This window comes from Physella acuta, unplaced genomic scaffold (assembly GCF_028476545.2).
Source record: "Physella acuta isolate Inbredline_101_S28 unplaced genomic scaffold, ASM2847654v3 ptg000213l, whole genome shotgun sequence".
NCBI classification, from domain to species: Eukaryota; Metazoa; Mollusca; class Gastropoda; family Physidae; genus Physella; species Physella acuta.
The window spans coordinates 442,340-464,161 of NW_026731732.1; the positions used below are offsets into that span (position 1 = coordinate 442,340).

Consider the following 21,822-nt stretch of genomic DNA (forward strand, 5'->3'; position numbering starts at 1 on the left):
ATATAGATCTTAATCTAGATCTATATAAAACTAAAAAATAACACGGCACGTACACTAAAACCAAATTACAACAAAATGTTTTTGTTTTGATTGTTGAGGAAGTAGGTTTGTTTATATTTTTAATCAAGGGAGATCACTTATAAAAATACAAAAATCTAATGTTTAAATATTTAATTAATATAGACTTGTAAAATGTGGCATCACGTAAAGTCTAGATGAAACCAGAAATATAAATATATGAAGCAAATTTTTAACATCTACTGAAATAACAATGCTATGGCATTTGAGAATTTCTTTTAGTTAAAAGAAATAAAATACGGGCTTATAATTTATTACTATTACAAGTTAACTTGTTAACTAACCAACTCTGAGATCTAATTAAAAAAATTACTTCTAGAATCTACCTGTTTTATCAATCAACATATACGCTCATATATATTAAGTCCGTCAGTTGCACCGCGAAAACTAAGGGAATCTAAATAAAGTGCGTGTCAAGTAAATTTATTTAATATAGGCTGTCCTAGTGTCCTTGAATGATGTCACGTGTGAGGTCACAATTTAATGGATCACACGCTCAGTTTGGCCAAAAGATGATGTATCTTAAATAGCAGTGCCCTAGCTAGCTAACCCACAATTTAGATTTCATTTTCCCTCTCATGACTGTGATTTGCAATCTACAACTTAAGTGTGAAAAGGCAAGAGACATCATAGCTAGAATAAAATATTCAATAGTCTGACATTTCTATTTTAACAGTCCCTTGGAAATCATTACCCCCCCCCCCCCCCCCCATTAAAATAGTTGTTCATTTTGGAATAGATTACATTCATTGAAAATTTACAAATATTTCAAGACACACCCTACTTTATCAAAAGTTTTAAAAAGAAAAAGGAGATCTAGTTAAAATTTTATTTTTAAATAGATTTTGTTTTAAAAGATCAAATAGTTATAAAGTATTATCAAGTAGATTGTGTTTAATTCACAAAAAACTAACATGTTTATAATATCTGTTGTGTACATGGAATAAGTACTTGTATTTTTTTTTAAATACAAAAGTACTGACCACCTATTTAATGACATCACTCAAAATAAGCCAACATGAAAATAAAGCCTTTCTACAGTTTTGACCTTTTTGTTTGATATTATATCTTTTTACAGATTTCTTGCACTCAATAAAAACAAAAGACCAAAAACATGAACATCAAATTTCATTTTTAATAAATATTACAATCTGCACTGAGAAATATTTTTGGATATATTGACACACAAGTTATATTGATGCTTTGGTAAAAACACCAAACTGATCCTTGTCAATGATATTTTTCTTCTAATGATAAAAGATATTGCTGTATATATGCTTTATGAAACTGGCTTTTTTCAGCCATACAGATACAGCAAAAGAACAGGGCCATGAAATTGTTTGTGTATATTTGTATAAGACCATATAGATCTATATGTAATATATAATATAAATAGCTATGACTTTAGGTCAAACCTTGTAAAATTTAGATTAATAATTGATTGTATCAAATTATCACTCTCAATGAAATCAGCCAAGACTATGTTCAATCGGCTGTTTGTCTTAGAAGTTTGAATCCATGAGTTAAATAATGGTGTCCAAGATGAGCTCCATATTTTTAAGTTGCAGAGCATGCCAGCTATAATTGTTCCATCAGTTGGGGTAAGAACTCCTAAAAGTAAATAATTTTTTTTTAGATTTTTGCCTTGGTTTTATAAAGTTAATTACATTATAATATATGTATAAGATAAAAATTAAAATGTCCCAAAATAATAAAATAATTATTTTTTGCATAAGTTATTTCCCCTGTATTAAAAATCTGTTTACTTGCATACCTGTACTTAAAAAAAAATTGAACAAACAAAAATCACACCTTGACAAACAAGAAATTTCTCATCCTGAGCTCTTGAATGAATGGTTTCTAACACTTGAAGACACTGAGTTGAGTCTGCTGTGTTTGGCCATGGAGAACTGATACTTTCTGATGTGAAAATCTCCTCAAAATCTTCAACTGATCCATGCTGATAAAAAATCACAACCTATTTGATAAGAACAATTGTTTTTGTTTTTATATATTATGTTCAAGTGAAATATTTTATTTATTTAAAAAATACACATGTCTGATAATTTAAAATGACATCAACTTATATGCTCCACCAGCTTTGAAAGTTCTGTATCAAAAGAGTGTGCCTTGTACTCGGTCAAATGTTTTTCCGTAGCATATTTTATTTACTTGTTTTTTTTCCTCCCACATCCTCTGAAGAGTAATGTTTTTTGTATCACATCTATGACATATAAGTGAATCAAACTGTGATATAAGGTAGGTGACTAGCTGTATATGATGTTCCAGATCCATCCCATAGAAATGATTGAAATCAAGTAGAATTATTTCATGTGGATGTTCTTTTAAAAATTGACATAATGTTTCTATTACGTCTGTAACCTGAAATATGACATCAAACAAAAAAAATTCATTAGCATTGTTACAATATAGCTTTGTGCTTTGAATGATAAGTAACCATTTTTTTATGATAATTTAATTGAGAACCAAAAAATTTTTTATGAAAGATGTTTAAAAATAAAAATAGTATTTAGTGTACATTACACAGTGTTTGTAACTATAGACTATCATCTCAACTTTAACTGACATATCAAACTATAGCTGTCACAGCTCGATTGAACCAAACCACTAATTAAACTGAGAAATAATTAATTTCCTGAAGGTTTGGAAGTAAACTTGCCTATTATTTGCTACACATTTGTAATGACTTAACAAACCTTTGGCCCATACAGCTGATGGGCCAGATACAGATCCTCTGTTCCAGGTTTTCTTGCAACACGCAGATCAAAATATCTAACCCCAGCCTCTAGTTGCTGTCTGAAGTTCAATGTCTGACACACTGCCCACCCACGAATAATAGCTTTAGCCATAGGTCCAATGGTGGGGTTGCTAGCTAAAGTTTCAACAAAAGGTAGAGCACCAGGGGCTATTCTTTCTCCAGCATCTAAGGTGAATGTGCCGGAATTATGGGAACCTTCAAGCAAGAGCATTAAATAAAAGTATATTAGTTTTAACAATATAACACAAATTTAAAAATTGATTTAGGTGGAGGCAGTAAATTATATGTACAGTAATACGGGAACATTTGTAAATCTGGATTCTTGCAGTCTCAGTGATGTTGGCTGCTTATTGTGACATGGTATACTAATACAGTTATTATTTGTCAAAACCATTCAAATCTATTAAAAAACTATATACTATCAAAAGGTCACAAGGAGTTGATAGAGGTTGAGTAATAAATTGGTCACTGCCAAGAGAGATACAGATGAGTAATATAGTAGGCTAAAGTGTTGTCACACATAGACACATTAATGAATATAAATGTTAAGTTCCAGGACCTGAAAATTATTGGCACAACAATTTCAAAACTTGGGTTATATGCCTATTTAATTCTTCTTACTAATATTTTTTTCAGGTTTAACTTTACTGTAAAAAGTAGCAGGGTAACAAATCATATTTTAATTTTAATGCTAGATCTAGGCTAGCTCATCAGTTTATAAATGGAAGCATGTACCAGTTGTGTATGTGTTCAAAGATGGAAAGCAGGAAAATCCTTTACAAGTCTACTTTCCCATTCTTAAAATGTAAGTTTTTCCATCCCATTTTTTTTAAATTGAGAGTGTTTCACTTTCTGATGCAATTTCAAGATACAATAGCTTATTAAAAAAAAAATTTGGGAGAATGCCATGAGATTTTAGTTTTTAGGTTTATTTGAAATAGCATGAGGTATCCACTTCCAACACCCCTGTAGCTTCAGAAGATTGCATTGACTGGATAAACCCTCTCATGATTATCAGTTCAGAAATTCAAAAGTGGACAAAGCCTCTACTCTATAATGTTTATAATTAAAAAGCACTCCTGAGCCCCACACTTTAAGTAAGTAAAACTATCCTTTCAAATCTGGAAGTCTATGGGGAGTTGACCGGTTCGTGTGTATATATATATGAAGTATTATGAAGGGATATTAATGTGGTCTTCATTATGCCCAGCCCGAAACAAGTCAGGTACACATTTCTATTTCATTAGAGTCTCAGTTTAGAGTTCATTCATTAGAGCTGGGTGTACTCAGGGACTCGCCCAGGGCTACCCAACAGACTCTCAAGTTCAAGCCTGAGATCCAAACTCCAGATTTTCTCGTATTACACTGAATACAGTGACTACCTACAGTGCTACACAGTACACAATCACTTGAACTTGAGTGACACTGCACTTCGTGAGCCACACTCACACTGACTTACCTGGAATTGCTAACTGTGTAAGAGGAATATCTAGGATCTTAGAAAACTCCGATAATGACGACATCCATTCTATCATATTGTTTGATTTTACTACACAAGTACTCATTTATATGGATGTAGAATCTCGAATTTTAAAATTGTAATAAGTAGTAGAGTGTAGTGTAGACTGATTGATAGTCAGACCGGTTTGTTTATGTCATTGTGGTATATCTATGTTCCGAAACGTTGTCAAAGTGTCCGAAGCAATACAATAAAATTATAAAAACATTTAATTATAAAAGATTTTTAGGCCTAGATCTATATAGTATCTAGATTTGAGTTAACTAGTGTCATCATTCATAATTTTATTTAACTTAATTCCTATGTCTGTCATGCTTTTGTAGTTTGTTTTGAAATTTCAACTAGATCTCTACTTCTAATCTTTTTTTCTTTCAAACTTTACACATATGATATAAAACCCGATGACAATGAAAGAGGATAAAATATTGAATTAATTTAAAATAAAATAATTTTAAATTACTAGATCTATACAAAGTACCAGCTTTCTTGTGCAATTGAAATAATTCAATAAGGGGTCGCCCATAAATGACGTCACACTCGTAAGGGGAGAGGGAGGGTCCGTAATTTTGTGACGGTGTATGATAAGGGGGAGTGGGGGGGGTGTTCAGATGGTGTGACGTCAAACTTTTGCATTATAAAAAATCAAAGCTAGAAAACGAATTTTAGCCTTTAATTTGGCGTTTTAGAAAACTGTTTTAATAAATTGCTGGCTTTTTTTTACGAGGGGGGGGGGGGGTAAAACTGGTCCAAAAAAGCGTGACCACATTTATGGTTGAAACAAATAGGTTGGTATAAACGGGTGAGGGGGGGGGGTCGCACTTTTTTGATGAGAGAAAAGGTGTGGGGTATAAAGAAAGTGTGCTGTTTCATTTCCATTTTTAAAAATAATTTTTGCAGATATATTGTATTTTCATAAAGAATATTTATAATACTAGGTTGGTCTGAAACATTTTAATGTATATGTGCATTTAGATAGTAAAGTTGCCATACTGTAATTCTCAAAAGATGGGGAACATTTGTCTGTGCTACTCCATTATTAAAATATCCTTCTTGCTAAATTTTCAAAACAATTTAATCAAACAGTAAACACAAAACAAAGTAAGTTTAATAAATGATTTTTAATGTAATAAACAGCAAATGCATGTACTGAAAAATAAACATTTTAATTTTTAGGTGTGGGTGGTTAAAATAGCTCTGTTTTAGCTTTAAGTAGTAGTCTTTTTGTAGAAGTGTAACAGTATCTGAAGAATCATTTATCTTTCATAATATCCTAAATATTTTGTAGTTTGTAGCTGAGCATATTTTAGCAAAAATCAATTCTCCAACATTAAAGTGTTGAGCTATGCAAAAAGAACATTCATTACTAACTTAAATCATCCAATTTTTACTACAACAATTTATTGTTATTATTTTGTTTTTCAAAAGATCATCTATTTACAACACAAGATGGTATCCACATGCTGAATGGATATAAAGCTTGGATACCAACCCAGGGCTCCTGATGACACCTGTTCACACAGGTGCAGATCAGCTAAAGGTTGAAATAGTTTTGTGCAGTAAAAATATTCTGGGTAGTGAGAAAGTTATCTAAATAGTGCCTTTTTTAAACAGACATGCATAGATATCAAAATGCAGTTAGGTTATAAATGTAATAATTTTCTAAAATTTGATGCATGAACAAAGTTGACAGCAAAAAACTTTTGAAAAAGGAAGATTTTCCTATAAATAAAACCACCAAATGCATCATAGATATGCTTTATGTGCTTTTAGAACATACAATTTGAAACAGTTGCATATACTTTATGCTTCATGAATGACCAATGCTTTGACATAGTTTATAAATCTTGATATAACTACTATAACTAAAGAATCCCCACCTTCTTTAGCATTTCATTTATAGGTATAGGAGTGGTTGTTTAAAATTAAAAACTAATTCAATGCTATTTTCAGCTTTTAAATTTAGCTATAAATCAAATTCATAAAAAAAAAACCACTACTGAACAGTGTGCAAGGTTTGAAGCAAATGGTTCAATGGGAAATGCATGCAAGATGTTGTTGTATGATATATAAGTACCTACTAAACTTGACCAGACTCATAAAGAGAAAAATGAAAAAAAAAAAAAAACCCAAACAATTTTTTAAATATGCAGTATCTTCAAACTTATTATCTTCACAATTCTAAAATGGTAAAACTGTTAACAGTTTACCACAATTTTCAATTCAAGAATACATTTTTAAAAATTTGTAAAATGTGTTATATTAGACAAAAGAACAACAAATTAAATTTTTCATTTAAAGTCTCTGAAATAAAATGAACTTGTAAAGCTGTTAAATACTATTTGTGAAAGCACTTGGATAGGTGAACCAATCAGCAATGTAACAACTGTGAAAAACTCTACAACTGCAATATTAAAATGACAATTTACATTGAATTAAACAAGTTGCATAGTATCCATATTATCCAATTCTACTCTTATCTTTTGGTTTCCATCATAGTTTCTTTAAATGTATTTATTACTTGGAAAAAAATATATAAAAAAACACAAATAAGTACCAGTAGTTTTAAACCAATGCTTAAAATATTTAAGCAAATTTTGTATTTAGCAAACATTTATAATTATATAAAACTATTGAATAAATTATTTTCATTCAAAAAAGTAGATAAAAATTAAAATCTGTGTGGGATGGGAGAATAACCAGATGTCTCAACCAATGTGGCTGATTGACATCCAATACTTAAGTATAAGCTTTTAAGATGTCATTGTAAAGGGAATGAGAATAAAATAGAAATAATGTAATAAAATATTTAACACACATAATATGCACAGGGACAGTACAGTTTAAATAAACAAAATATACTCTTAAAAACAACTATTAATACAATGTAAACTGGTTTAATTAAATTGTACCTTAAAGCTGGTAAAGTATTCACATAATAAAGTCACGGGTATAGTTTTTTAACTACAGTGCATTTTTACAAGAAAATGATTTTGTTGCTTGATGCAACAGTTTAAAACATTAAATGTTTTGTGTAAAACCCATATTGCAACAGCCCCAAAAAAAAAGCAAATAGAATTTAGTGGAGTAAATTGTACATATTTTTTCACAAAACTATTCTACGATAAAAAAATTTCATTTTTACAATAAATGTTGGTCATAGTTCACAAACAGGTGAACTTTAAAAAATATTTTACTTGCATTGAGAGTGCGTTTAGTGGTTTATATATAAACATGAAAAAAATAATCATGACACATCCAGCAATTACTGACTTGTGTTTAAAATATACTTAATCTTGTGACACAAGTTATTTTAAGTTTGAAGTGTAAATACATTTTTACAAGCTTCAACTCCATTGCAGTTCTATGAGAAAAGAAAATCCTATTTTACAATATTTATTGACTGTAGTATCATACAGTAAAAATAAAGCTTTTAATAGAGCTTTTACAAAAAATATTTTTAATAAATATAAAACTGACTTAGAAAATACACAATATTGACATAAAAATGTGGCTTTTCGAGTTTAACATTACTACACAAAGAAGTAGGTAAAAAGTCTGGCAAGTGGATTGTGTTAGCTCTATTTTCTGACCTGCATTTAAAATCACTGACCTGTCGTACAGCCAATCAAATTACATCAAACTAGGAATCTTACCTGTAAAGAAAATCTTGTTATAATTATACCCTACCTTAGAGTTCTAACAAGTTAAAAAAAGATGTGTATATTACTTAAGAATAAACTAGCAAAATATTAAACAAAGAATCTAAAAGGGAGAAAAACAAGTGAAGTAATTATTCAATGCAATACACAAATCAATAATGTCTATGAATATAAAAACTTACAACGAAACTGCAATGTTTTCCAATGTCCTTTGAGTTTGTCTTGAGTTTCTTTGATTAGTAAAACATTCCTAGAATTTTTTAAGTTTTTTAAATTACATTCATCTCTAAAAAGTATTTTTTAATTTAGTACATCATTTTATCACTAAAGTGCTTTATTTCTTAAAAACATTTAACTTAAGTGCTGTTTTAATATGTTAATTGACAGCTACTTTATGAATGAAAATAGCCCATTGAAAAAAGTTGTTATAAACTGCATCTAAAATGTTACCTCTTTGACATGATGCCTTTAGCCAGGGGTCTACATGATCCTCCCAACATAATCCTCATGCACTCATCTATCAAATCAGCAAATTGGGGTGATTCAATGTTAACTTTATTGCCATTTTTTGTTCTGGCAACACATGAAAAAGAATAGTTGGTCTCATTTTCCAGTAGCACAACAAGTTTCCCTTGGGATAAGCCACGCAATAAATGGATTAGATGGCCCACAACAGCTTTGGATAACGGAGAGGAATTGTTCTAAAATACAAAATAGGAATGTTATATTTTTAAAATAATCTCACAATCTAAAAATTAAAATTGAGTAATGATTATATCATTTTAAAACACTAACAAAGTAAAATGTGATTAAGTACCTCAGAATTCTGGGTGTTGCTCAAATTCAACAGAGTTAAATCTGGACAAAACTAAGAGAAAAAAGAAAACTACATTGTTACTAAGTTTTCATAATTAAAAAAAGCTACATTATATATGTTTATATAAAAAAGTCCTGGTCTGAGAAAACATCAATAAAATTCAAATAAATTTAGTAACTTGTGTTTCAAATAACATTACCTCATAGGAAAGTGGCAAGATAATGTGCATTAAAGCAGCTACCAAGTCAACATCTGAGAAGGGTTGCTGTAAAAATATTTAATTCCTAATTAATGTTGGATTATTTTAGACATACAAGTTGTGAACAAAATGTAAATGGCTTACATTGAAAGTGATGTTGATGTTATGGGACTCTGAACTGATGTCCTCCATATCAACATCAGGAGCTCCACAGCAATGTCTTTTACCAAACCAATTAACTGATAGCAGTAGGATGCTGAAATACACAAAACTGATTAATAAATAGTATTCTGGATACATTTTTTACCTAACAAAATACTAGAGGTAGAATATCACTGGACTACACTGTGGTATACGTTTGGCTGCTATCCACAGGTCTCGAGTTAGGATCTCTGTTTGGACTTGTGTTTGTAGGATGTCCCTGAGTCCATCCAGTTCTGATGGGTACTTAGCTTATGTTGGGGAAAGTAGAGGAATCTGGGCATACTGCTGACCACACCATACCTTCATACACTAAGGTCAAGAAGCATATGAACTACTTCATTTGTCCAAAGAATCGCTAGGCCTAAAGAAGAAATTTGTTATGGTATACCAACATTAACTACCAGACATGAGATAAATGTCAACATCATACATACTTAGAATTTCGACTTAAGAATGTTGGCCTATGATCAGAAGAAGCTCCAAATTCAATCACTAGTAGCCTGGAAAAACAGTAATAAACCTTTATATATCTAGATGAAATTTCCAGTTAACAAATCAAAATTCTATCCCCATTATTATTTACAAAAATATGTTTGATGTTTTCAACCAATAAAAATAATAATTTCTAGCTATTTGCTGTCATATGATCTACCATATTACAACATCTAAATACAATCTATAACTTGCATGTTACCACATCTTAATGGAAGAAGCTATAACTACAATCTAAATACAATCTATAACTGGCATATTACAATATCTAAATACAATCTATAACTATAGTATCAGCCTGTGAAAAAAACAATAACTAACATACTAGTACAACTTACTTTTTACTGCTGTAGTTGTTGGTAATGTGTTCTGCAGCTATTGTAACATTATCCAAATCATTAGGGGTTGCTTTATTCTCAAGCCCATTTAACTGTAAGCTGCTCTGACTGATAACTACCAAACTGCACTGGGTCTGTAATTTGAAAAAAAAATCTTTTGAAAATTTATATATATAAAATATATGTGGGAAAGGGGAGGGGGGAGAGGGAGGGGAAGAGTCTGAAAAATAAAGACTAATGTCTTAAAGATATGTGAATTCTATTTTATTTTAAAAACTACATCACTTACTGTTTATTGGTACTTTGTGAAGTTAATCACATGTTTTAAGAGGTGCTGATATTTAAAAATAGAAACTAATATCTTCAGTGACATTAAGTAGTATACCTGGCCATTAAGTACAGACTCTAATGAAGCTTTGATGCATTCTGGAGAGGTGGGTGAATCACACAGTTTATCCTAGAGATAATATAGATAATAAAATTAGTTTTTAATCACATGAATAAGAATAAATACACTGGAAAACAAGAGAGGGGTAACAGTTTAATAAACAATTGAAAGAAATACCTTGAGTGATAGGAACTGAGCCCCTAAATGTGTTTGACAGATGCTGTATACACCCATGTTGGACTTATCTGCCACAACACTCAAGCTGTAAGAATAAATTTAGTGAGTGCTGTATGACAATAACAACATGAGCAAGTTATTACTGAGGTTCTAGTACTGCTATCATACCACTTTTCTGCAACATAAAGTGAGGTCTTCTTGATGATCTCATCAATTTTTTTGTTGATCTCCTCAACCTGTTTCACAGTCAAATCATCAGCACATTCTTGGATCAATGGAAACATTTCTGGTCGAGTTTCTGTTGTGTAAAATTGCACATCTTTTCTGTAAACATAAGGATAATAAAAATTTAAAAACAACAAGTATATTGGCTAGTCGGTAATGGCTAGTAATTCCAAACCTTATCTTCTTTGGAAGCATCTAAAGAAACAGTTTTTTTCCCCACTGTTTTAGGTCCTCCCAACCCTCCCACCAGCAAGAAAATAAACACTGGCTCATTATTATTTAGCAGAGATGGCCCATTTAGCTCTATGACCACTTTCTCATTAAGAGTATGCAGTAAAAAGCATTCACTTTTCAACTGATATTTGAAGCTATGTCTTACTTTTGCTCACTCAAGTGAAATATAACATTTTAGTTTTTTAAAAATTTAGGCTAAAAAAATGTTGTATAAAACTGTCAGTATTTAATTCTTTTAATATTAAGTTTAAAAATGTATTTAAATCAAGTATGGGCTACTTACACAGGGGGTAAATGCAACACCCTTTTAAAAGGATATTTATCTGCTGGGATGTCTAGTGGGCTCACTAGATCTTGATAGCATAAAGACTGCCAGTAAGGATGGAGAACTTTGATGCAATTCAGCACAGATTCAACAACACTAGGAAATAGTACATGATAAACTTAGGAAAATATCTAAATAAATATCTGAAGATAGCCATTAATCAGTATAAAAAAAAACAACATTAAAACATCTCTTAAGTTAAATGTCTTTAAAAAATGAAGCACTCTAGTGATAAAAAGATGTACTGAATATATATACATAACTTTAGCTGGCAATGGGTTGATAAAAAGATTATATGGGTGTACCTGTGTTTAGGGGCTGTGATTGGAGGTATTAAGGAGTTTGGGTCACCAAGTAGAGACCTCAGACTCATAGCTACAGACTCTGACAATGATTTGAGATTATAGCCTCCCTGTGGAATAAAATTTGATTTAATAACTTCAGATACACATATTCTATATTGTTATTTTACCATTGCTTTAAAATATACAGTGCTCTTCATCTTCAAACTTTTTTTCTATTTTCACCTGGAACTTTGTCATACCTCAAGAACAAGTGCTAGCTTTCCTGAAGCAAGTGGTTTCAGCAGATTCACAAAGTGAGCAAAACATGCAGGTGTTACTGTCATCTCTCCCTGCATTGTAAAAAATTCAAATTATCTTCCATCTTGATATGCTGCCCTAACCTGGAAGTAAAAGGGTTTTTATTTGTTGTTGTACTGACCTCTGGGCAGCCTATGGCACAGTCATATCCAGCAGACACAAGCACAAGCTCGGGGTCAAACTGAAAGACAAGACAAGTCAAATGTATTGCTTCAGTTGAATTGGATTAATTCAAGCTTCATAAAATGTAGATCATTTCTCTTTTTTAAAATGATTGAGTTGGTACTGACCTCATAAAAGACTGGCAGGAGAAGGTTGAAAAAAATACTTAAGTATTCACTGTTTCCAAGTCCCAGCTGAAATATTGCAATATTTAAACTATGGTATAATAAAGTTATTGTTATTTAATGAAGCATTAAAGCATTTGTTCCACCTACAAGGTAAATAGATTTTTAAGAACTAAAATTTATGTTGTGATAAATAAGTTACTGATATTTTTGTGAAATATTGAATTGCCTTTTGTTCCACTTACCTCATTCAATGGTACATTTATTGTGTATCCTTTACCAGGACCCTCCCCAATGAAATCATAATCAGATTCACGCAGGTGTGGCCATTCTGATCCATGCTCATAGCGATGTATTGATGCAAATAATACCCTGAGGATGATAATGCTCTTTTGACATTGCGTGTCGACTCTAATCAAGTTTGGTTAACCTAGTTTCATTTTCTAGAACATGAAAAGGTTTATCAACAAACCTTGGATCATTATAAAACTTGAACTGGCTACCTTGGCCATGATGAACATCCCAATCAAGGATCAAAATTCTGGTGAACAGAGACGTTAAAAATAGTTTTGAAATATTTTTGCAAATATGTACTTAATATTTGTTCTTTAAAGGTATTAAAATATCAATTATATGCTTAAATGTTAATATTCTTACTATTTGTAGTTTAAAGGGTGCCAAATATAGAAGACAAGTAATATAAGTTAAACTTGTCAAACTACTATTTTTGGGTTTGAGGGGTACAAAAAATAGTACACAAGCTATTAAAAGTTGTATTTACAACGTAGACTATTTCAAGTAGGGATAAGACTAACTGAACATTCAGTTACTTAATAAATCTAACACTGATATGGAAAATAACAGCTAGTTACCAACTACCTTTTTAAATTGTACTTGTCAAGCATTAACTGTGCCGCAATAGCAACATTGCTGAAATAACAGTAGCCACAGAACTCTTCAAACATTGCATGGTGACCAGGGGGACGAATTATTGCCATTCCATTTTTTAGCTGGAAAGTAAAAGGACGAGATTTATCATTTTTATTATCAAATATTCATGTAACAATATTTAATAACTTTTTTTAATAATAGTTAGTTAACCTGACTGGAGAAATCATTTTTAACCATGATAAAAATAGAATCACTTGCCCTTTAAATGGCAGACGGAAACAAAATGGAATCTATATATTTTACTAGATGAAACAAACAAAGGCAGAAAAAGAGTATAATTAATTAATTTCTACTAACATAAGTCATTTTAAACTTACTTTCCCAGACACAATGTTGTCCACAAGGTCCACAACTCCTCCTAAACTTAGTGTAGCATTTTCAAAGGACTTCTAAAAATGTATAATAGTAAATTGTTGAGCATAATAACACATACACACAAAATTTATAACAGTAGTTTTTGATATTGTATAGGGAAACAAGAAAAATTACTATTTTTAGAAAATGAATGAAGAACTTGTAAAATATTAAATATTTATATAGGAAACTAAAGACTGGTACCTCATGAAAATAAATGAAGTCATATTTTTGTGAAATTGCCATTAGCTCATCTCTTTTCATAGTTTCTGTACTTTTTAAAATTTCTAAATGTTTCCTTGAGTGGCATGTGAGAATCTCGGACTCGTTTGCTTCCCTGATCTAGTTCATTGAAAATATTTTCATTCAGCATCGTTTTATAAAATGAAGTTAATTTTTTAAAATTCAACCACTATATCTAAATAATAATCACACTACAAACTCCAGTTAACAATATTTTTTTTAATTTGAATACAGCCTTTGTATATAAAGTCAGACATTTAATTGATTATTATTGTTATGGACCCATCATCTTAAAAGTAAAAGCACTCTCTATAGCTAGATGGTCCATTGAGTAAATGAAGTAGAGCTCATCTGTTTCTCTGACCTTGGCAAATGACTGAATAGCGTTCAGCACAATATCCAGCTGCCTAACCTCAATCTCATTTATAGCATTATTGACTCTAAGAAATCCAACCAAATCCAGCATGAGAACCTAAACTGAGACTATTTAGGTAGCAATTATGAGCTCTACAGTTTAACTACACAGTCTCATAGTTTGCCTTAGCTAAATTAAAATTTAACATCACAAATATTAACAGATGGACTCAACTTCATTTCCCCACTAACTGTAAACACATGACTCTTTAATCATAATGTATTGTTAACTGTTTTAAATAGAAAGGGTAAATATAATTCTGAAATTGTTACGCATGAAGGAGCACCTAGCAATCAATATATACAGGAGTTGTTTTTACCCTCAGAAAAATAAAATTAATAGAAAGAAAATGTAAATAAAATTTTGAGCTAACTGGAATACGTTTGCATCTTTCTAGCAGCTTCAATTCTCTGCATCTTTTAATACTTTGGATGACACGATGAGGTGTTTCAGTAAAATCTTTGTTCCATGCATTGAAGTGAGAAGAAAGCTTCTCATCATACACTACTCCTGTCAGGCTGTAAAATACAAAGAAGCATGAACTAGTCTTCAATTAAGTTTTATGCATTACTTGACATTTTGGTACCCCCTCAACACTGTCAGTAAGCTCAACAACATACTGGCCATTGACAAAAGGGAACACTACACTAATTTAGCTCTTTACAATAAAACCTTTATATCTATAAGTATAATAAGCTTTAGGATTCTAATTTGAGGAGGGTAAGGGTGGTGGTGGTGGTTGGGGGAGGGGGGGGGGGGGGGGGTAATTCCCCAGGGAGGTAATTGACAAGGGGGTAATTGCTCCGGAGGGTAAATACAGGGAGGGGGTAATGTTCTGTAGCATATATATATATATATATATATATATATATATATATATATATATATATACACACACACACACATCATATGTTTATATCCACATGTTTTTTAATAAACATAAATTAGGTCTAGATCTACTTACTTGGAAGGGCATGCCATGTGTACTTTTGATCTTGAGAAGAAAATAAATTTACAAACCGTTTCTTGTTCAGTAATCTGTGAATATAAATTTAAAATAACATGATGATGACATTTTTAATTTTCAGAGTCTGGCTATGTCTCTGAAGATGTGCATTGAGTAATGTACTAACTAGGTCTAGTACGCACTGTACTGTAGTAGTTAGTACTGCTCTCTAGGTTCTAGTTATAATTGTTAAGCCACCATACAATTAAATACATTAACTTCAATAATCAACAAGTATTAGGCCTAAGTATTAGTAGGCCGGTAAATGTAATCTATCTTTTAGGTAGGCCAACATAAAATTGAATTAATATAGGGTAGCCTACCTATGTAGTAGCATACACAATTTATTTTTGAGTAATTTATCCTGAAACTGCACAAGTTGGAGGAGAATGCCTGCTTTCCCATGATACCATGTTTCTAGCTCAATTAGAACAGAACAACTCGGAAACGTTTTATTTTTTTCCCCTATTTTACTAATAGTGTGTTGTGAGTGGTGGCGATATGGGTAGTATACCAACAACGTTGAGTGTGTACAAAGACAAAAGCCACTTGTGTAAATATATAAATGTTTATTTGTACAGTGGCACACGAGCACACAACACGTCGTTCGGTCAACCTAAGGTGTCAGCATCGGGTCCGCATCTTAAGACTGCACACCGCGGTCATCTTCCCGCGCTATTTTAAGTCCGATCTGTCCAGGTCATATCGACCTGTGGGGTTTTCCCGCTGGTCCGTCCTGGTCTGTCATTTGATACCCGTGCAGACGTGGTACTGTCGAGGTCACAACATCTCCTCCCCCCATTCACTAAGACGCTGGTACATCGTCTAAGATACCACCGTCCCGTCTTTGTCATACCAGCGGCACAGGTGAGGTCACAATAAAGCGTAGTCGGTCAGGTCATACACACAAAACACCTTGATCTAATATGTACACACTTCGAACAAGAAAACGAATGCAATGCCAGCCGTGCAGGCCGCAACAGAGATGATGTGGGCAGTAATCCTTAGACGTCAGTCGAAGTGTAGTGGCCCAAGACTGTACATAAGTGGTGTGGAGTGTCCAAAGAAATGTAAATAGGTGGTGTGGACACTGTTCCTTATACATGTGTCAAATGTAGTGTCCGCCGAGTTCGTTAAGTTCTGAACGTTTAAGTTCGATGATATTGTTTTGGGTGTTGGTCCGTTGGAGGGGCGCATTCGTCTGGCGTAGTGCTATTCCTCTTATCCTGTACTGGGGCCAGTGGGCGTGTTAAAAGTAATGCCCCTTACGTCCTGAATATCCGACTACGATGGTGTGATGTTGTGGGCTGGCCGTCTCGGTTGGGCCCTTCTATGAAGTAGCATCACCATTCCACTTGTGCCTCGCCAGGATCCGTAAATTACTAAATATGTCAATAGCAGGTCCCGAGTGTGCGGAGGTGGCGCTGATTGCAGGTGTCTTACAATGACAATGTGGGAGAAAAGAATAGTCCCAGGGTTGGAGGGTAGCCCCTGATTTATCGCCGGGGCGGCCCATGTGTTTATAACACGCTGTTGGAGTATGGCTGGTTAGTTTTGTTGACCTTGGAGACAGCAGCTACTGAAAGGAGACACGTGACGTATAGATTTCTCGTGGATGCGGTTGTAACTTTAACACCAACATTTCGCACCTCTCCTTTACCCCAGATTTCCCCACCCCAATTTTGTTTGGCCGTACTTAACCCTCGGACATTTACCTGTTTTGTTCCTCTGAGTCTATTTTTTCTATGTTATTATCTAGAGTGCACAACGAAACATTTTACATTTGGTTAACTTATTTATTAAGTGTCCACACCTCCGCCAAACATCCCCGTTCTATTATTGCGTAATTTCTTTCGGTCGGTGTCAATTTTCGACTTACGTAAAGTACTGGGTGTAGGTGGCCTTCAAAATCTTGCATTAACCATGCTCCATTCTTGCTTTTTCCAATTCCGCGTCCAGCTTTAGTTTTTCAGTCTCCTTATCTAACCTTACTCTTTCTGATTCCGCCGCCATTCGTGCGTCTACCCATTCTTCTAATTCTTCCCCTTGGAAGCCTAAACTATTCCCCAGCTCATAGGCCTGAGCTAGTGTATCCATGACTTACCTTTTTCTATAGAACCGATGAGATAACAAATATTACAATCGTACTAATAACTGAGACAATATGGATAGAAGGAAGACACAAAAGAATCACGACGAGATTAACAAAGTGCTGAGCGCCACAACAAGACAATGAACGCCCACAGCTAACAGATATAGTATCTCGTTGACAGGTGCGAGCCCTACGGCCCTACGTCAGCACAGCCGTAAAAGACTAATGACGCCCTCTCCCTAGGTGCTCTCGAACTTGTCAACAAATACCGCCCTAAAGATTCAGACAGGGTGTCTACTGTTGTAGAAGCTCCCTGTGCTTAAGGACACAGCTAACGTAGTCTATCAGTTCGAGAATTGAGTACGGACGGCCAGTCCGAAACGAGACCCAGTATTTAACGTAAAGAAGAAGAGGTATTTATCTTTCGTTGTGTTTCCCTAATCCACCGCTTTCCATTATACGAAATCACGTCAGCTGCTGTGGTTCGATGACGACTGTAGATTGTGCAGACTGGACGTCATTCACAGTTGCACAGATGAGTTCATGAGGTGTACACCTGCGTCGTGAGCTGTCGGTTGTAAAACACTGTTGCACTGTATTGAGTTCGCGAGCTTTTTCACTGTTGTAATCCGCTGCTCTACCAGTTGTTGTGAGTGGTGGTGATGGGGTCGTATACCAACAACGTGGAGTGTGTACAAAGACAAAAGCCACTTGTGTAAATATATAAATATTTATTTGTACAGTGGCACACGAGCACACGTCGTTCGAGTCAGTCGTCCCCGGGCTTCCAATACCCTGTCATATATAGTCTATCCTGGCCTTGGGGGTCAGGCCACGGTCCAGTGTTTCTTCTAGACTTGTTCCTCCAGGGGTGCACTTGAAATTTCGGGGAGGGGGGGGACACAACAATTTCCGGGGGGGGGGGGGGCGGACACTGTCAAAAGTATATATTTTCTACATAAACTCAATTTCGTTCGGGGGGGGGGGGGGGCACTCCCCGAAGAGATACCTGGAAGAAACTCTGCCACGGTCAACCTAAGGTGTCAGCCTCGGGTGAGCATCTTGGGGCTGCAAACGTCCTAAGGTCGGCGCCCGGGGACATATGTACCCCCTCGCCCCCCCCCCCTTACGCCTCTGAAACCGCAGTCATCTACCCGCGCTATTAACAGTCCGTCCTGTCCAGGTCATGGTGACCTGTGGGGTTTCCCCGCTGGTCCGTCCTGGTCTGTCATTTGATACCCGTGATACTGTCGAGGTCACAACAAGTGTTTTATAGAAAACAAAGTGAGTTCAAAAGGGAAATTTTTTTTAAATAATAAAAAATCCAGGCCTATTGATATTTTTATTAACATTTTTAATGGTAAATAATAAAACAAAGTGATTCTTTTATAGAAATTGTACATTACTAATAGACTTATCTTTTGTCAATTGTTGCTATGCTACCCTATTTTTTTTTCTAAAGCAGATTTTACTATGACTAATTATTTAAATAAGAAAAAACAAGGTTGATGATGGTCAAGATCTTAAGAATTCATTAAATTTTTTTTAGACCTGGCCTATCGTCATTGTCCCATTGAATAGTATCAAATTCAGAGCACATATGGTAGGGCATTGTTTTAAAGTTAATTTTTTTAAGGAAAAATTTAAAGAAAATGACAAGTAACAGATACTAGATTAATTAATATTAATCTAGATCTAGTTTAATCTAGTTTATAGCAGAACCTCTGCAGATTTTAAATAGGCCTTTTGTGGTTCATTTGGAGAATAGAAAAAAATAGGCCTAATAATAAAAAAGGACCTCGGGGCCTATATAAAATTATTTTTTTATCACTAAGAATAGGTAGTGGGGAAATAAAATATCAGGAAACCCCCATAATAAAAAAAAATAAAGAAATTCTAAGCATATTTTACAGAAAATTATCTTCCTGAATGTTTTAAAAATATAGATCTAGGCCTATGAATGATGTTTGTTGAATTGATATTAGTATTAGAATTATTGATAATTTATTGTTTTTACGTAAAATCGGTCGAGACTAGTAACGTGAAAAAAAAAGGGTGACTCATTAAATTTTAGTAATTATTTAACATTTTCAGGAGGATTTATGTTTTGAAAGTTACAAAAATAAAAAATGTTTCAAAGTTTCATAAATGTACCTGTTTTTAAACAATTGTATTAAAACTTTTCAGTAATAAATAAAGACTAACAATGTTTTCATCAGATGCAACCAAGCTCATTTACTTTAACAGCCATCCTAAGTTTTTTTTTGTAAAATTATAGTGAAAGATTCAGGGGGAAACCACTCTAATTTACAGATGGCCGCTGTTTATATAGCAAATCTTGCTCACAAACAGTGCTGTTGATATACTGGCATTGATATACTTATTATTTAGCCATTGATTTTGGTTTATTATTCAGTTATGTATAATATTTGACACAAATAAATCACAATATACTTCAATTAAAGCCTTAACAATGAGGCAACTTTTTTGCACATTACTAGCCTCGGCCGATTGTACTACTCACCTAAAACTACATGACCGATTACCAAATAAATACTACAAGATCTAGGTAACTAAAAACGATCTAGTTAGTTACAGTTATTAATAAACTTATTAATAAACTGTGAATGTTGGGCCTACATATCAGTAAAACTCAATTTATTCGCCGCTTCACGTTCACCCCCGGTTGAGTGTATTTTATTATAAACACAACCGAAACACACAAAAATGTTAGGAAAACACTATGATTAGAATTATTAGATGATAGATCTACTTATTTTTTTATGAACGTGTTTTAATCAGAAAAGGTACAAAATCTTGGCGTTCACCGTGAGTTCACATTGACTTTAATTATCAGCATACTTCATAAAAGTTCATAGCTAAGGGTCATTGTGAGTTCTCAGTTCATGGAAGTAATTTATAGTTTATAGTATCATGCCTTGAAATTATGTGTTTCTACTTTACCCAATGCATGAAAATCTTAACTGACATCAACAACTTTTTTTAAGAAAAAAAAATTAAATCTAGTCTAGATCTAAAAAAAAATGAGTAGGCCTACCCTACACAATTTTAATTTAGCCTAAATCTAGATTCTACACTTTCACTCCAAATTTAGGATTTTTCTCAAGTTTTGACAAAATTTTAGGGGATTGTTATTACTCTTACTGTTATATATAGATCTAGATACCAGTGTCCGATAATGGAATCTTCTTTAAAAAAGAGGAGTTAGGTTACTGGTAGTTAACTAAGTAAAGTAAATACACACATAGCTGGTTGGTAATGTCACAATGCTAACCCTGCCCTAAAGCCTAAACCCCAACCCTGGTCCTACCATAACAATTTACAAAACAACCATACGCTTAAACCTGCCCTAATTTAGTATTGGACACCAGCGAGAAAAGTCGCAAAGGTATTTGAGAGGTGTATAAATTCATTTAAAAATCATGCACAGCGTAGTTACAATTAATATGGTTATAAAATCCTGTCTGTCTGGTTTTTTTTCGGACTTTACTTTACTAAAGATTGGATGTATTTGATGTTTATAATATTTTCGGTAACTAAATAAAAATTTAAAAAAAAGCAAAAACAATTTGGTTTTCACGTGTAATGGCGACATAAACAATGGCATCCTGCTATTGGATAGGCCGCCATTGATTTTATTGTACACATTGTAAGCTAAAAATAGAAAACTAGGTCATGGGGTTTTACATTTGCATTGTTATTTAAAAACTTGATCTGCAAAGTTTTGTAAACAAATAGTTATCGATCACTAAGTTACTGTACAGCCAATCAATATTTGTCTTACGAAAGTGAAACATCCGGTTATAACTTAGGCTTGATGAAAATAAATAATAAATATAGAAATGTAGCCTTAAACTCAACAAATTATTTTCAAGTTCTCTGGATTTGCAACTTTTATAGCATTTATTCCCTTATTCTAAAAATAAAAAATTTCTAAATTAATTTTAGGCTTAAGTTTTTTTTTTTTTTTTTTTTTTTTTTTTTTTTTTTTTTTACGGTCTAAATCTAAAAAGCACGTTTTTATTCCATGTCAACAACATTAATACATTATCTTATGGAAGGAATCTCGTCAACTCGCTCGCCTCCATTTGTTCATTTGAAAATTTCTAACCATAAAATTGGTCGAGATTATCATTACACATACTACTAGAATCTAGATCTAGATCTAGACTAACAACCCAACACCCCTTTTTTAAAGAAGATTTCATTATCGGACACTGGTGTAAACATTCTACCAAGTGTTTTTTTTTAAATTGGTGCTTACCGTTCTTTCATTGAAAATGAAATTTTCTGAGAGTTCACTGTTTACCCGGAAGCGACTTTTAAGATGCCGGTATTGTACTCTTTATCTCCCTTTAGCTAGATCTACTTCAAAATCTTCTGACTATTATAAATTACTATTTTGGGAAACTAGAGG

General features: G+C 33.1%; 2 protein-coding genes across 3 annotated transcripts; both read right to left on the bottom strand.

Moving 5' to 3' along the window:
• Positions 1-1,183: 1,183 nt before the first annotated feature.
• On the bottom strand, positions 1,184-4,512 carry LOC131937570 (PI-PLC X domain-containing protein 3). The gene is made up of 5 exons (XM_059295104.1): positions 4,317-4,512; positions 2,796-3,052; positions 2,251-2,460; positions 1,891-2,056; positions 1,184-1,689 (listed from the first exon to the last, which is right to left on the bottom strand). Exons 1-5 carry the CDS (start codon positions 4,420-4,422, stop codon positions 1,475-1,477), a joined length of 954 nt encoding a protein of 317 aa, XP_059151087.1. The 5' UTR covers positions 4,423-4,512; the 3' UTR covers positions 1,184-1,474.
• Positions 4,513-6,499: 1,987 nt separating this feature from the next.
• Positions 6,500-21,822, bottom strand: LOC131937569 (polyamine deacetylase HDAC10). Of its 2 annotated transcripts, none has more exons than XM_059295101.1 (24): positions 21,670-21,822; positions 15,251-15,324; positions 14,660-14,804; positions 13,833-13,970; positions 13,592-13,663; positions 13,203-13,333; positions 12,796-12,864; positions 12,569-12,695; positions 12,327-12,392; positions 12,158-12,217; positions 11,979-12,068; positions 11,740-11,846; positions 11,393-11,530; positions 10,819-10,974; positions 10,651-10,735; positions 10,471-10,542; positions 10,086-10,219; positions 9,690-9,755; positions 9,196-9,307; positions 9,052-9,117; positions 8,853-8,903; positions 8,486-8,736; positions 8,218-8,285; positions 6,500-8,029 (listed from the first exon to the last, which is right to left on the bottom strand). In XM_059295101.1, exons 2-24 carry the CDS (start codon positions 15,265-15,267, stop codon positions 8,007-8,009), a joined length of 2,244 nt encoding a protein of 747 aa, XP_059151084.1. In that variant the 5' UTR covers positions 15,268-15,324; positions 21,670-21,822; the 3' UTR covers positions 6,500-8,006. The 2 variants fall into 2 exon arrangements, with proteins under 2 accessions (XP_059151084.1, XP_059151085.1); XM_059295102.1 differs by lacking the exon at positions 21,670-21,822 and adding an exon at positions 15,616-15,685.